This window comes from Thamnophis elegans, chromosome Z, assembly GCF_009769535.1.
Source record: "Thamnophis elegans isolate rThaEle1 chromosome Z, rThaEle1.pri, whole genome shotgun sequence".
Taxonomy (NCBI): domain Eukaryota; kingdom Metazoa; phylum Chordata; class Lepidosauria; order Squamata; family Colubridae; genus Thamnophis; species Thamnophis elegans.
The window spans coordinates 135,798,543-135,812,733 of record NC_045558.1 but is presented as its reverse complement, the minus strand read 5'-3'; the positions used below and the strand labels follow the sequence as shown (position 1 = coordinate 135,812,733).

Here is a 14,191-nt window from a genome sequence, read left to right as displayed (position 1 = left end):
AGGATTTGGGGGTTGCCCCCAAGCTGCCCTGAAGAAAGGGATATTTTTGTTAGGTTTTGGATTCACTTTTCCTCACTATGCCTCCAGCACAGTAATAGACTCCTGTCTCTTCGGCTTTGAGGCTGTTCATTTGCAGATACAGCTGGCTTTTGGCATTGTCCCTGGAGATGGTGAAGCGTCCCTTCACTTTGTCCAAATAGAACTTTCCAGTGGAATCAATATCCATGTGTGCAACCCATTCCAGGCCTTTCCCAGGAGCCTGTCTTACCCAGATCATGTGATAGCTGCTGAAGGTGAATCCAGAGGCTTGGCAGGAGAGACGGAGGGACTCTCCAGGTCTTCTCACATCCCCTCCAGACTCCACTAACTGGACTTGAGATTCCACTCCTAAAAAGAAAGGGTTTTTTTTTCCCCTCCAAAATGTGATCTCTTGCATAAAGGAACAGAACATGGAAATAAATTCTATTCGGAGGGAATAATTACCTTTGAGGACTACTAGTAAGGACACAAGATTTAGCAACATGTTTCAGCCCTCTCTAATGATTGGAGGGAAGTGACTGCAGAGGATTCACAAAACCATACAAGATTTAGGTTGGTGGGTGTTGTCTGAAGAGAGAAACCAAGAAGGCTCCTTTAAAGGGGAAATTGTGTCTCCATTTACATATCTATGGGGATACATGATTTTTCAGTGAACATAACTCCCATGTACATTTTGTAATTATCATTCTAGTCCCATAAACAGTAGCAAAGGTACTGGAAGCAAAGCAGAGGTGGGTTCCTACCAGTTCGCACCTATTTGGTAGAACCGGTTCGGAAAATCTACCGAACTGGTTAGAAGAGATTCCACCAGTGGACCTGCAAATCAGGCCACACCTACAGAAGAGGTTCCAAATTTTTTTGAAATCCACCACTGGTCCTTGGATATGATTATTCTACACTATCATGCTCATATTTATAAAACTCAGTGCCTCTGGGAAAGGTAAGGATGACTACTGCGTTTGTGGTGCAATCAGAACATTGCGTGTGTTGAAGTTGTTTTAACGCAAACCAAAGATGCCTTTTAAAAAACAAGTTTCCATCATATTCTTATGCATGCCAGTGCTGTGTGTGAGGTAATTTAAGGTGGTTCTGACAAGTGTCATCGGCATCTTCATATCCGGTCACATGGGCGGCAAGCCACTCCCATCCGGTCACATGGGTGGCAAGCCACTCCCACAAAGTAGGCCACACCCACAGAGTAGGTTCGAACAATTTTTGAAACCCACCACTGAAGCAAAGGTAAGTGAATGTCACCACTGCCCTATAGCTTAATTATGAGTCAAATAAATCTTTAAAACAAAATTCATTCCCAACCTTAATTAGAGAATCAAACACCCATTCAAATGCACAAACGACACAAAAAGAATCTTGCAAAGAACAAAACAAAAGTGAGGAGTCAGAGACAGCAATAGTACATCAACATCTGGGATCAAAATCAGGTTTCAGAGCTCGTGAGATACGGAAGCTGTTGCGAGCTGGAATATTTTATTCCAGAAACTGCAAAACTGGATATGCAAAACTCCCTTGGAAGATTGCCTTGAAATGTTTAATTAAATGGAATATTGAAATACTTAGATAAGTTTTTTTGGTCACCTGTTGTGGCCCAGCAGGAGCCGTTGGATCTGCCGATGGACTATGATAGTGAGGGACCCTATGAGTCGGCTCTGGAAGATGTGGAGGACCCTGGGCAGGGTTCAGACTCTGAGCAGGGACCAGAGAGGTTGGTTGGCCACCAGGAGGCGCCTGAGGCATGGAGCAGTAGTGAGGTTCAAAGGGAGTTTGTCCCTGACGTCAGGCACTGGAGCAGTGGGGAGGAGCAAAGGGAGTTGGTCCCTGACGCCTGGCAGAGAAGGGTGGAGAAGTGTAGGCAGCAATTACGGAGGCAGACTCATAAGAGATAATCAAGCCCAGGTGGTTGTGGCTTGGCTCCTCCCAAGAGAGTATATAAGAAGAGACTTTGGGAGGAGACCTTTTGCAGGACACAACCATTCATACCAAGCTGGAGAAGCTTTTGTATTGTCTCTCTTATCTGTGGGAGTCTGGGTTGCTGCCAACGTCTTGCCTGTGAGTCATTACTGTGAATAAAGTGTGGCTAACAGTAAGCCTGTATTGGCGTTAATCACCAGATGGAGGGGGGTCAGAACAATCACCAAAATCCAATTTTCATGTTAAGGACTCCAGAGATGTAAATTTTTCTTGAGAAGATGTCAGCGAATTATTACAGAAATAAAATAAACAATGATCTGGCCTCTACAATGAGACAATATCGGATAACATTTGTTTTAATTCTCTTCCCAACCGCCACCTGGTGCCTAGACAAAGAGATTTCATGTGACAACATTGCCCCCCCAGTGTCCAAAAAGAGGAGAAGACCCATCTTTCTAATTCTCCAAGGAGATTCTTTTGGTGCAGATGTTTCCTCAATGTGAGAATGTTGGTTTGGATGTTTAGAAGGTTTATCCTGAAGTTTCACTTCCAGGCTTCTGCCATGATACTAGAAGACAATATTTCATTCCACATGTTACTTCATTTTTTAAAAAGATAGATCATCTTGCAAACAGGGACGTTCAAACAGCAATTTTCAAGCCATTTTTATCATCTTATATTTCCTTACAGCAAACTTTCTGATACTCAGAATAAACCAGCCTGAAGTTCTCATTAGACAGTGATCAATCTTCATTGACTTACTGGTAATCCAGGTTCTGGGGTTCAGTCAAGTTAGACAGCCGAGGTGGCGCAGTGGTTAGGGTGCAGTACTGCAGGCCACTTCAGCTGACTGTTATCTGCAGTTCAGCGGTTCTAATCTCACCGGCTCAAGGTTGACTCAGCCTTCCATCCTTCCGAGGTGGGTGAAATGAGGACCCAGACTGTGGGGGCGATATGCTGACTCTGTAAACCGCTTAGAGAGGCCTGAAAGCCCTATGAAGCGGTATATAAGCGGTATATAAGTCTAATATGAAGCCCTATGAAGCGGTATATAAGCGGTATATAAGCGGTATATAAGCGGTATATAAGTCTAACTGCTATTGCTATTAGAGAGCTGCTCCAAAGACAGGAAGGTCCTTGTCTGGCTTCAGTTTTACTTCCTCTCATTGTGTTTCCCATACAATTTGTATTTGTATGTATTAGTTTGTCAAACATGTACAAGATAACAGGTATAAGTATAAACATGGACATGAACCAAGGAAATGAGTACAAATAAATGGGGACAGTCGGACAGGGATGGAAGGTACACTGGTGCGCTTATGCATGCCCCCTTTATGGACCTCTTAGGAATGAGGTGAGGTCCACGGTAGACAGTTTAAGGTTGAAGCTGTGGAGGGTTTGAGAATGTAACAACAGAGTCCAGTAGAGCATGCCAGACATTGACCACTCTGTTGCTGAAGTCGTATTTTCTACAATCGAGGTTGGAGCGGTTTACCTTGAGTTTGTATCTATTGTGTGCTCGTGTTAATTATTGTGCTTGGATCTGAAGTTGACAGGTAAGACGTTATAATAGACAATTCTGTGTACTGTTGCTTAGATCATATCACAGGAGGCTCAGTTCCAGATTGTCCAAGCCCACAATTTCAAGCCTGGTCACTTAATGTGCTCTTATTGTCCAGAGTCTGGTGGCATCGGGAATTCTATTGTGAGTAAAGGAGTGGAGGACTCTTCTCGCGAAGTTCCTCTGGATTTGGTCAATCGTATTGACATCCAATGTACAGTGTGGATTTCAGACAGACGAGCTGTATTCGAGAATTGATCTGGCAAAGGTTTTGTGTGCCCTAGTTAGCAATACAATGTCACTGGCGAAGAAGCTTCACACCTAGTAATATTTATTAATAAATATTAAAATTTATTAATAAACATTACCGCATTTTCCAGAGTATAAGACACACCCTTTTCCTTCAAAAAAGAAGCTGAAAATTATGGTGCATCTTATACACTGAATTCAGCATTTTTTTTGCCTCCTAAAACCCTGCCCCCTTCATCAAAATGGCCCTGAATAGCTTGTAGGAGGTTTTCAGAGAGCTCCTGGGGGCTGGGGAGGGCAGAAATGAGCAAAAAATGAGCCATTTTTGCTCAAATTTGCCTCTCCCCAGCCCCTAGGAGCAATCTATAAGCTTCCTAATACCCTTTTTTGACAAAAAATGGGCCCGTTTTTTGTTCCTTTTTCCCCCCTCCCCCCAGGAACAATCTACAAGCCTCCTAAGGGCTATTCATGACCTTTTTTTAAAAAAACGGGCCTGTTTTTTATTTGCGTTTTTAAACCTTGGTGCATCTTATACTCTGAAAAATACGGTAAGTAATAAATAAGCAATAATAAACTGCTGTGCCTTCAGCTTTGAGGGAGTTCATTTGCAGACACAGCTGGCTTTTGGCATTGTCTCTGGAGATGGTGAAGCGGCCGTTCACATTGAGTAGAAAACATAACTAGAAATGGAGTTTATCTCTGCCCCACTCTCCAATTTTTTCCCTGGAGCCTGTCTCCCCCAACCCACACAGTGATTGCTGACGGTGAAACCAGAGGCTTGGCAGGAGAGAGGAAGGAAATTTCCCGATCGTCTCACATTCCCTCCAGACTCCAGATATAATTCCATGTTTCTAGCTCAAATTAAACTTTAATGTTTTGTAAACTAACCAGTTGATTCAACTAACCGGAGTCTCCCCCCGCCCTACCAAAGTGTTAACTAGGTTACCCACGGCTTACTCCAAGATCAGTCCTCAGTTTCCACATGCTGTCAATGGGGATTTGTTCACTTCTTCTCATTCCAATTCAACCATCCGTGATTGAGCTGCTCTGTGAGAAGTTCTTGATTGGCCTCAGATTCACTTCCTCTCACTGTGTCTCTCGCACAGTAATAGACAGCTGTGTCTTCAGCTTTGAGGCTGTTCATTTGCAGATACAGCTGGCTTTTGGCATTGTCCCTGGAGACGGTAAAGCGTCCCTTCACTTTGTCTGCGTAGAACTTTCCACTGGAATCAGTATAGACGTGTGCAACCCACTCCAGGCCTCTCCCTGGAGCCTGTCTCACCCAGTTCATGTGGTAGCTTCCGAAGGTGAATCCAGATCCTTGGCAGGAGAGATGGAGGGACTCCCCAGGTCTTCTCACATCCCCTCCAGACTCCACCAACTGGACTTGAGACTGGACTCCTAAAAAGAAAGGTATTTTTATGAGATCTCCTGCATAAAGGATGAGAATATGGGAAAAAAAACCTTTATGCAGGGATAATTATTACCTTTCAGGAGTATTAGTAAGGACACAAAGTTTAACCACATTTTTGCTCCCTCTAATGAGTGGAGGGAATTGGCAAGCAAGAGAGGATTCAGGAGATAGCACAAGGTTTAGGTTGGTGGGTGTTGTCTGAAGAGAGAAACCAATGAGGCTCCTTTGAAGGGAGTTTGTGCCTTGATTTACATATCTGTTGGGATAAAAGACATTTTGGTGAACATCAACTGGGACTCGGGAGGCAGAGAATAGATGTGGGCATGGCCAGTCTGAGGTAGTATTTACCAGTTCTCCGAACTACTCCATTTTTTGCTATTGGTTTGTCAGAACTGGTCAGAACCTGCTGAATACCCCCTCTTGATCCCCGGGTCATGGGATTTACCGTCAGATGCTTGGCCTCATATTTATGACGGTCACGGGGTTTCAGGCTTACGGGATTCCCCTTTTGCAACCTTCTGACAAGCAAAGTCAGTGGGGAAGGCAGATTCACTGAACAACGGTGTGACTAATTTAACAACGGCAGGGATACACTGAACAAACGTGACAAGGAAATTCGTAAACTGGGACCAAACTCATTTAACAAATTTCTCACTAAACAATATAAATTTGGGGCTCAAATCGGGTCGTAGATAGTTGAGAACTATCTTTACACCAGAGGTGGATTCCTACTAGTTCGCACCTATTCGGTAGAACCGGTTCGTCAAATCTACCGAACCGGTTAGAAGAGGTTCCACCAGTGGACCCGGAAAGCAGGCCACCCCTACAGAAGAGATTCCAAAATTTTTTGAAACCCACCACTGGTCCTTGGATATGATTATTCTACACTATCACGCTCATATTTATAAAACTCAGTGCCTCTGTGAAAGGTAAGGATGACTACTGCGTTTGTGGTGCAATCAGAACATTGCGTGTGTTGAAGTTGTTTTAACGCAAACCAAAGATGCCTTTTAAAAAACAAGTTTCCATCATATTCTTATGCATGCCAGTGCTGTGTGTGAGGTAATTTAAGGTGGTTCTGACAAGTGTCGTTAGCATCTTCATATCCGGTCACATGGGCAGCAAGCCACTCCCATCCAGTCACATGGGCGACAAGCCACTCTCGCAAAGGAGGCCACACTCACAGAGTAGGTTCGAACAATTTTTGAAACCCACCACTGGTTCTATCCCTTTCTCTCCCTCTGCTTGTCTCATAGAAGCCTGTCCCCTTCTCTTTCCCTGTTGTCTTTTTTCTGTCTCCCTTCCCCCCACCAAATCCCCTCCTTTTATATTCTCTCTTCTCCTCTCCTCTTTCCCCCTTCCTCCTCCTTTTCTCTTTGGTGCAGGTCCTCTCCCCAAGGCTGCACTCTGCTCCTACAAGTACCAATTATTTGGAGCCAAGCTCTGGCTGACTCTCCTACAACCCTGTGTGGCAGTGGTGGGTTTCAAAAATGTTTGGAACCTACTCTGTTGGTGTGGCCTCCTTTGTGGGAGTGGCTTGCTGGCCATGTGACCTGGTGGGAGTTGCTTGCTGGCCATGTGTTCTCTCCCCCCCTCTCCTTCCTTTTGTCTCTCTGTCCCTTTTTTCTTTTTTTCTTTCATCTCTCTCTCACTTTCTTTCTTTCTTTCTTTCTTTCTTTCTCTTTCTCTCTCTCTCTCTCTCTGTGTCTGTCTGTCTGTGGGGGGAGGCAGTGGTGGGTTTCAAAAATTTTGTAGGTGTGGCCTGCTTTCCGGGTCCACTGGTGGAACCTCTTCTAACCAGTTCGGTAGATTTGAAGAACCGGTTCTACCGAATAGGTGCGAACTGGTAGGAACCCACCTCTGCTGTGTGGTGATATCACCACTACAAACTACCGCTACATTTTTTTATAGTGCTTTTCAACCTGTCATACACGTATCACTTTCCAGGGGGTGATGGTGGTATGTACACCATGGGTTGAAAATAAGTGGTTTAGAAGGTTTACCTTGAAGTTTCATTTCCAGTCTTCTGCCATGATAAAAAAGGTAAAAGTAATGGTTCCCCTCACACATACGTGCTAGCCATTCCTGACTCTAGGGGGCAGTGCTCATCTCCATTTCAAAGCCAAAGAGCCAGCGCTGTCCAAAGATGTCTCCATGGTCCACATGACTAAATCCTGAAGGCACACGGAACACTGTTACCTTCCCAACAAAGGTGATTCCTATTTGTCTACCTGGATTTTTACATGCTTTCAAACTGCTAGGTTGGCAGAAGCTGGGACAAGTAACAGGACCTCACTCTGTTATGTGGTGCTAGGGATTTGAACCACCGAACTTCCGACCTTTCTGATTGACAAGCTCAGTGTCTTAGTTGCTGAGCCACTGCATCCCTCTTCTGCTATGATACTAAAGGACAATATTCCATTCCATGTTTTTTTTTCCCCTAAAGATAGTTCACCTTGCAAACAAGGAGGATGAAACTGCAATTTTTAAGCCATTTTCATCATCCTATATTTTCTTACAGCAAATTTTCTGATATCCAGAATAAAACACCCTGAAGTTCTCGCTAGATAGACAGTGATCAATCCTTATTGATTTGAGGCTTAGACAAGTTGAAGAAGAAAGGAAAGTTCTTGTTTAGCTTCAGGTTCACATCATCCCACTGTATCTCTCACACAATAATAAACTGCCATGACTTCAGCTTTGAGGCTGTTCATTTGCAGACACAGCTGGCTTTTGGCATTGTCCCTGGAGATGGTGAAGCATCCCTTCACTTTGTCTGAGTAGTAAGTGTTAGTGGAAACTTTGCTATGTATGGCACCCAGTTATGTATGCTTTATCCAGATGTGAAGTCAGGACAAGAAGTAATGGAGCAAAACTGATCAAGGAGAGAAGCATCCTAGAACTAAGGAGAAATTTACTGACAGTGAGAACAATTCATCAGTGGAACAATTTACCTCCAGAGATGGTAGGTGCTAGATGGGACTCAATCAAGTTGAAAAGCGGATCTAAAAAAGGAAGACAATAATCAAATCTCATTGATAACCCAGATTTTGAGGGTTAGGCAAGTTGAAGAGCTGCTCTGAAGAAAGGAAGGTGTCAGAGTTCCAAACAGCATCCAAAAGTAAATCAGAGTCCAAGGCAAAATATTGCTCAAAGTTCCAATTTATTAAGAGAGCCATGTTGGCACATCTGGGAAAACTCGAATCTGAAAGCTTCCCAGTGTTCCCCACCCAGTTGAAAGTTTAAGATCTTGCCCCCACACCCACAAGTCCATCACATGGTCCAAACTTCCACTGCCATGCTGGCAGCTTCCACCCATCCATTTCCGGTCAGGTGCAGAGGTGCAAAGACAAAAGGATGACCTTGGCTTTCTAGAAAGAATTTTGTTTTGCCTACATCATATTTCAGTCCTACATTCTCCCCTCCCATTTTTCCACAATAGAAAAGGTATAGTAGAATAATAGAAAGTGTGGCAGGTCAAAGATTCAAAAGGAATATTGCAGCAGGCCTGACAGAAGGTTCTTGTTTGGCTTCAGATTCACTTCCTCTCACTGTGTCCCTGGCACAGTAATAGACTGCTGTGTCTTCAGCTTTGAGATTATTCATTTGCAGAGACAGCTGGCTTTTGGCATTGTCCCTGGAGATGGTGAAGCGTCCCTTCACTTCGTCTGAGTAGGAAGTACCAGAATCGATGTTTATGTATGCCACCCATTCCAGTCCTTTTCCTGGAGCCTGTCTCACCCAGACCATCTCATAGCTGCTGAAGGTGAATCCAGAAGCTTGGCAGGAGAGACGGAGGGACTCCCCAGGTCTTCTCACATCCCCTCCAGACTCCACCAACTGGACCACAGATTGGATTCCTGAAAAGAAAAGGTTTTTAAATGAGATCTCTTGCATACGAGAGCAGATAATAGAAATAAACTTTACATGGAGGAAATAATTACCTTTGAGGACAACTAGTAAGGACAGAAGATTTAACCACATTTTTTCGCTCCCTGTAATGAATGGAAGGATGGGACAGGAAAGGATTCAGGATACAGCACAAGGTTATGTCAGTGGATTGTGTCTGAAAAGGAAAAGCATGGGGCTCCTTTAAAGCACAAATTATGCCTTGATTTACATATCTGTTGGGATAAAAAAAGCCCCACTTGACATTGAGTAAAAACACTTCAGTGAATATAGCAATAGCAATAGCAGTTAGACTTATATACCGCTTCATAGGGCTTTCAGCCCTCTCTAAGCGGTTTACAGAGTCAGCATATCGCCCCCAACAACAATCCGGCTCCTCATTTTACCCACCTCAGAAGAATGGAAGGCTGAGTCAACCCTGAGCCGGTGAGATTTGAACAGCCGAACTGCAGAACTGCAGAACTGCAGTCAGCTGAAGTAGCCTGCAGTGCTGCATTTAACCACTGTGCCACCTCGGCTCTGTAACTTCAGTGTGTGTGTGTGTTTGTGTGTGTGTGTGTGTGTGTGTTTTGTGTGTGTGTGTGTGTTTTGTGTGTGTGTGTGTGTGTGTGTGTGTGTGTTTCAATTAACATTCCATTCCTGAGAAAAGGGTTGGGAGCCAGTGGTGGGATTCAAAGAAGTTAACAACCAGTTCTCTGCCCTAATGACTGGCTGCGTGGTCATGTGACTGGATGGGCATGGCCAACTTGATAGTCTCACCCGTTGGAAATTTCTCCTTAGTCTAACTCACAATAAAACAGCACAATAAAATAGCACTGTTCCAATATTTAGATGGAATGGAATGGAATGGAATGGAATAGAATAAAATGGAATGGAATAGAATGGAATGGATTGGAATGGAGTAGAGTAGAGTAGAGTAGAGTAGAGTAGAGTAGAGTAGAGTAGAATAGAATAGAATAGAATAGAATAGAATAACAGAGTTGGAAGCAACCTTGGAGGTCTTCTAGTCCAACACTACCCAAATAAAGTCAAGGGCCGCTTGATGATTCCAGGGATGATTCCCGCAGCCAGCTGTATCTGCAAATGAACAGCCTCAAACTGGAGGACACAGCTGCCTATTACTGCTCAACTTGCACAATGAGAGGACGTGAATCTGATGCTGAGCAAAAACCTTCTCATCAGAGCAGCTCTGAAAATAGAATAGAGTTGAGTTGAGTTGAGTAGAATAGAATAGAATACAATAGAATAGAATAGAATACCAGAGTTGGAAGTGACCTTGGAGGTCTTCTAGTCCAACATCCTGCTTAGGCAGAAAACCCTACATCAATTCAGACAAATAATTACCCAAAATCTTCTTAAAAACTTCCAGTGTTGTAGCATTCAAAACTTCTGGAGACAAGTTGTTCCACTGATTAATTGTTCTGTCAAGAAATTTGAGGGGCTCCTCCAAAAATGAAGGGATCAATCCATTTTCCAAAACACCAAAAGGAACAAGAAACAATGGATGGACACTAACCAAAGGGAGAAGCAACCTAGGACTAAGAAGAATTTGCCTGCTGAGGAAATGGCTATGTGGTTATTTCTTCTTTTTCTTTTTCGTTCCTTTGGTTAATTACAAATGGGCAAGAAGTTTTGAGGTGTGTATAAGCTACTGGGATTGTTAGGCAGGCAGCCAGACAGGCAGCCTTGACTATTCAGCCTGTTCACAGAACCACAAAGTGGCATGCGGAGCCATTTGTCAGGGTACGCAAGGCGTTGCCCTCTCAGCTGGCCAGCGTGCGTATGCGCGCTGGCCAGCTGACTTCGGCCTTCTTTTGAGGCCATTTTTCGTCCTCTGGAGGCTTCCCTGAGTGTGAAAAACCGGCCGTATGGGCAAACCGGAAGTTCAGGAACAGACTTCTGGTTTGCTCGTAGGGCTGGTTTTAGCCCTCTGGAGCCTCCAGGGGCCTTCAGGAGGCTTCCCTGAAGGCTCTGGAGGACAAAAAACAGCCCTACATACAAACTGTAATTCACTTCCAAGTTGCTCGTGTGGTCTTTTTTTGCCGGGGAGCGGGGAGGCTGTCTTCACCCTCCCCAGGCTCTTATAAAGCCTCTGGAGCCTGGGGAGGGCAAAAAAAGCACGCCAAAAATGGTGGGTGAGCACTGGTCATGCATGCATGCATGCTGTGGTTGTGCGCATAGCATTATGGGTGTGGCATGCCCACACACAACTACTCCCCCTGTGCTTCCCCCCATTTTTGGCACACGAGTCAAAAAGATTTCGCCATCACTGGTCAACCATCTTTCATTTTCGTTATACAGAGTTCTGCAGTTCTCTTTTAAATGCACATACATGTTAATACCATGTTCAAACTGACAATTTGTTTCAGATGACCAATGCACAAGGCAATTTACTTCACAATTTCTGCAGCCAGGGCTTATTGTCTAAAAAACCTGAAGGCAGGGAAAGAAACAATGGATGGAAACTACTAATCAAAGAAAGAAGCAACCTAGAACTAAGGAGAGATTTCCTAACAGTGAGACCGTATAATTAATGGAACAACTTGACTTCAGAGGTTTTGGGTGCTCCATCACTGGAGGTTTCTTTAAGAAGAGTCTGGACAACTTTTTTTTTTCTGAAAAGGTATAGGATATCCTGCTTCAGACAGCCTGCAAGGTCCTATCCAACACTTCCAAAACAAGAAAATATACAATTGTACATGTTTTATTTCCTAACACAACATCTCCAGGTATGTAGGCAGATGGATTTTGTGACAGCATTGTCCGCAGAGTCAAAACTCAGCAGAGGATATACACTATATTGCCAAAAGTATTTGCTCACCTGCCTTTACCTGCATATGAGCTTACTGTAAGTGACATCCCATTCCTAATCCATAGGGTTCAATATGACGTCGGTCCACCCTTTGCAGCTATAGAAGCTTCAACTCTTCTGGGAAAACTGTCCACAAGGTTCAGGAGTGTGTTTATGGGGATTTTTGACCATTCTTCCAGAAGCGCATTTGTGAGGTCACACACTGACGTTGGACGGGTTTACGTGGCCTCCCACTTCATGGCTGAGTTGCTGTCATTCCCAAACACTTCCACGTTATTATAATACAGCTGATAGTTGACTGGAATATTTAGGAGCAAGGAAATTTCATGACTGGATTTGTTGCACAGGTGGCACCATGTCACAGTTCCACGCTGGAATTCACTGAGCTCCTGAGAGCGACCCCTTCTTTCACAAATGTTTGTCAAAACAGTCTGCATGCCTAGAAACTTCATTTTATACACCTGTAGCCATGGAAGTGATTGGAACACCTGATTCTGATTATTTGGATGGGTGAGCGAATACTTTTGGCAATATAGTGTATCTCCTTAATTCTCCTAGGAGATTCTTTCAGAGCAGATATTTCCCCAACATATGATTGGCAGTTTGGATATTTAGAAGGATTATCCAAAAGCTTCATCTCCATCTTTGCACCATGACACTTAATGATGACATTCCAGTCCAGTGAAGCCAAGCCAAAGTAAAGAGATTCTTAATTTTCCAAGGAAATCCTTTCAGAGAATATACGGTACTTCCCCCAATATGTGTTGGAAGTTTGTGTTTTTACAATGATTACACTAAACTTTCATTTCCTTCCTTCTGACTTGCTACTAAAGGTCCACACTCCATTCCAGGGAAGCCAAGTCAAATAGGGAAGGAGAACTTGGAGCTTTTCATGTTCTTACACCAACCTCTCTGATATGCAGAACCAAATGCCCCGAAGTTCTCAGTAGACATTGATTAATCCAGAGTCTGAAAGTCAGTCAAGTTGAAGGGCAGCTTTGAAGAAAGGAAGGTTCTTGTCTGACATCAGATTCACTTCCTCTCACTGTGTGTTTCTCTCACACAGTAATAGACTGCCGTGTCTTCAGCTTTGAGGCTGTTCATTTGCAGATACAGCTGGCTTTTAGCATTGTCCCTGGAGATGGTGAAGCGCCCCTTCACTTTATCTGAGTAGTAGATTTCTCCTCCATCATGACGTAGCCATGCTACCCATTCCAGCCCTTTGCCAGGATCTTGTCTAAGCCAAGCCATCCAGTAGCTACTAAAGGTGAATCCAGAGGCTTGGCAGGAGAGACGGAGGGACTCTCCAGGTCTTCTCAAATCTCCTCCAGATTCCACCAACTGGACTTGAGGCTGGACTCCTGAAAAAAAGTAATTTGTTTTAATGAGATCTCTTTCATACGTTTGAGATGTCACCTTTGAGTTACCTTTGTTTGAGATAGTTACCTTTGAGAACTACTAGCAAGGACACCAGATTTAGCCACATATTTGCTTGCTCCAATGAATAGAGAGAAGTGACAGAGGAGGATTCTTTAAATAGTACAAGGTTTATGTGGGTGGGTGTTGTCTGAAGAAGGAAAACATGGGACTCCTTTAAAGAAGAAACTGTACTTTGATTTACATATCTGAAGGGATAAAACAGCCCCTTGGGTCACTGATTAATATATGTGAGTTTCACTTGTATGCACACTTTTCAATTAACATTCCAGTCCTAAGAAAAGGGTTGGGACCCATTTCCTTTCCTGTTTATTAACCATTTCAGTGAACTATTATATAAATATTTTTTTAAAAAATGTCAGCCTCCAATGACAGTTGTTTTAATTCCCAACATATTTTTGACGTGTATGTTGGAAGTGTAAAAGTATAACTGTCTGGTTTGGCTCTGCAACCCAACAAGACAGACACAGACTTCAGAGGATAATCAGAAAAAAACAATGGCTACCAATCTGCCTTCCATTGAGGACCTGTATACTGCAGGAGTCAAAACGAGGGTTGTGAAAATATCTACAGACCCCTCGCATCCTGGACATAAATTGTTTCAACTTCTACTCACAAAATGATGCTACAGGGCACTGCACACCAGAACAATTAGACACAAGGGCAGTTTTTGCCCAAATGCCATCACTCAGCTTAACAACTAATTCCCACAATACTGTCAAATATTGTGTATTGGTATTATGGTATTATTATTATTATTGTATTATTGTATTCTTAGGAGCCGAGGTGGCGCAGTGGTTAAATGCAGCACTACAGGCTACTTCAACTGAATGCAGTTCAGCAG

General features: G+C 43.6%; 3 gene segments (V, D, J or C); all 3 read right to left on the bottom strand.

Annotated features, from left to right (window-relative positions):
- Nucleotides 1–4,778: 4,778 nt before the first annotated feature.
- Nucleotides 4,779–5,302, bottom strand: LOC116521951. The segment is given in 2 exon segments: nucleotides 4,779–5,176; nucleotides 5,263–5,302. Coding segments are annotated over 2 exon segments (438 nt in total).
- Nucleotides 5,303–5,437: 135 nt separating this feature from the next.
- LOC116521950 lies at nucleotides 5,438–9,173 on the bottom strand. The segment is given in 4 exon segments: nucleotides 5,438–5,445; nucleotides 7,193–7,246; nucleotides 8,726–9,049; nucleotides 9,134–9,173. Coding segments are annotated over 4 exon segments (426 nt in total).
- A 3,769-nt stretch (nucleotides 9,174–12,942) lies between these two features.
- On the bottom strand, nucleotides 12,943–13,396 carry LOC116520767. The segment is given in 2 exon segments: nucleotides 12,943–13,271; nucleotides 13,357–13,396. Coding segments are annotated over 2 exon segments (369 nt in total).
- Nucleotides 13,397–14,191: the final 795 nt, after the last annotated feature.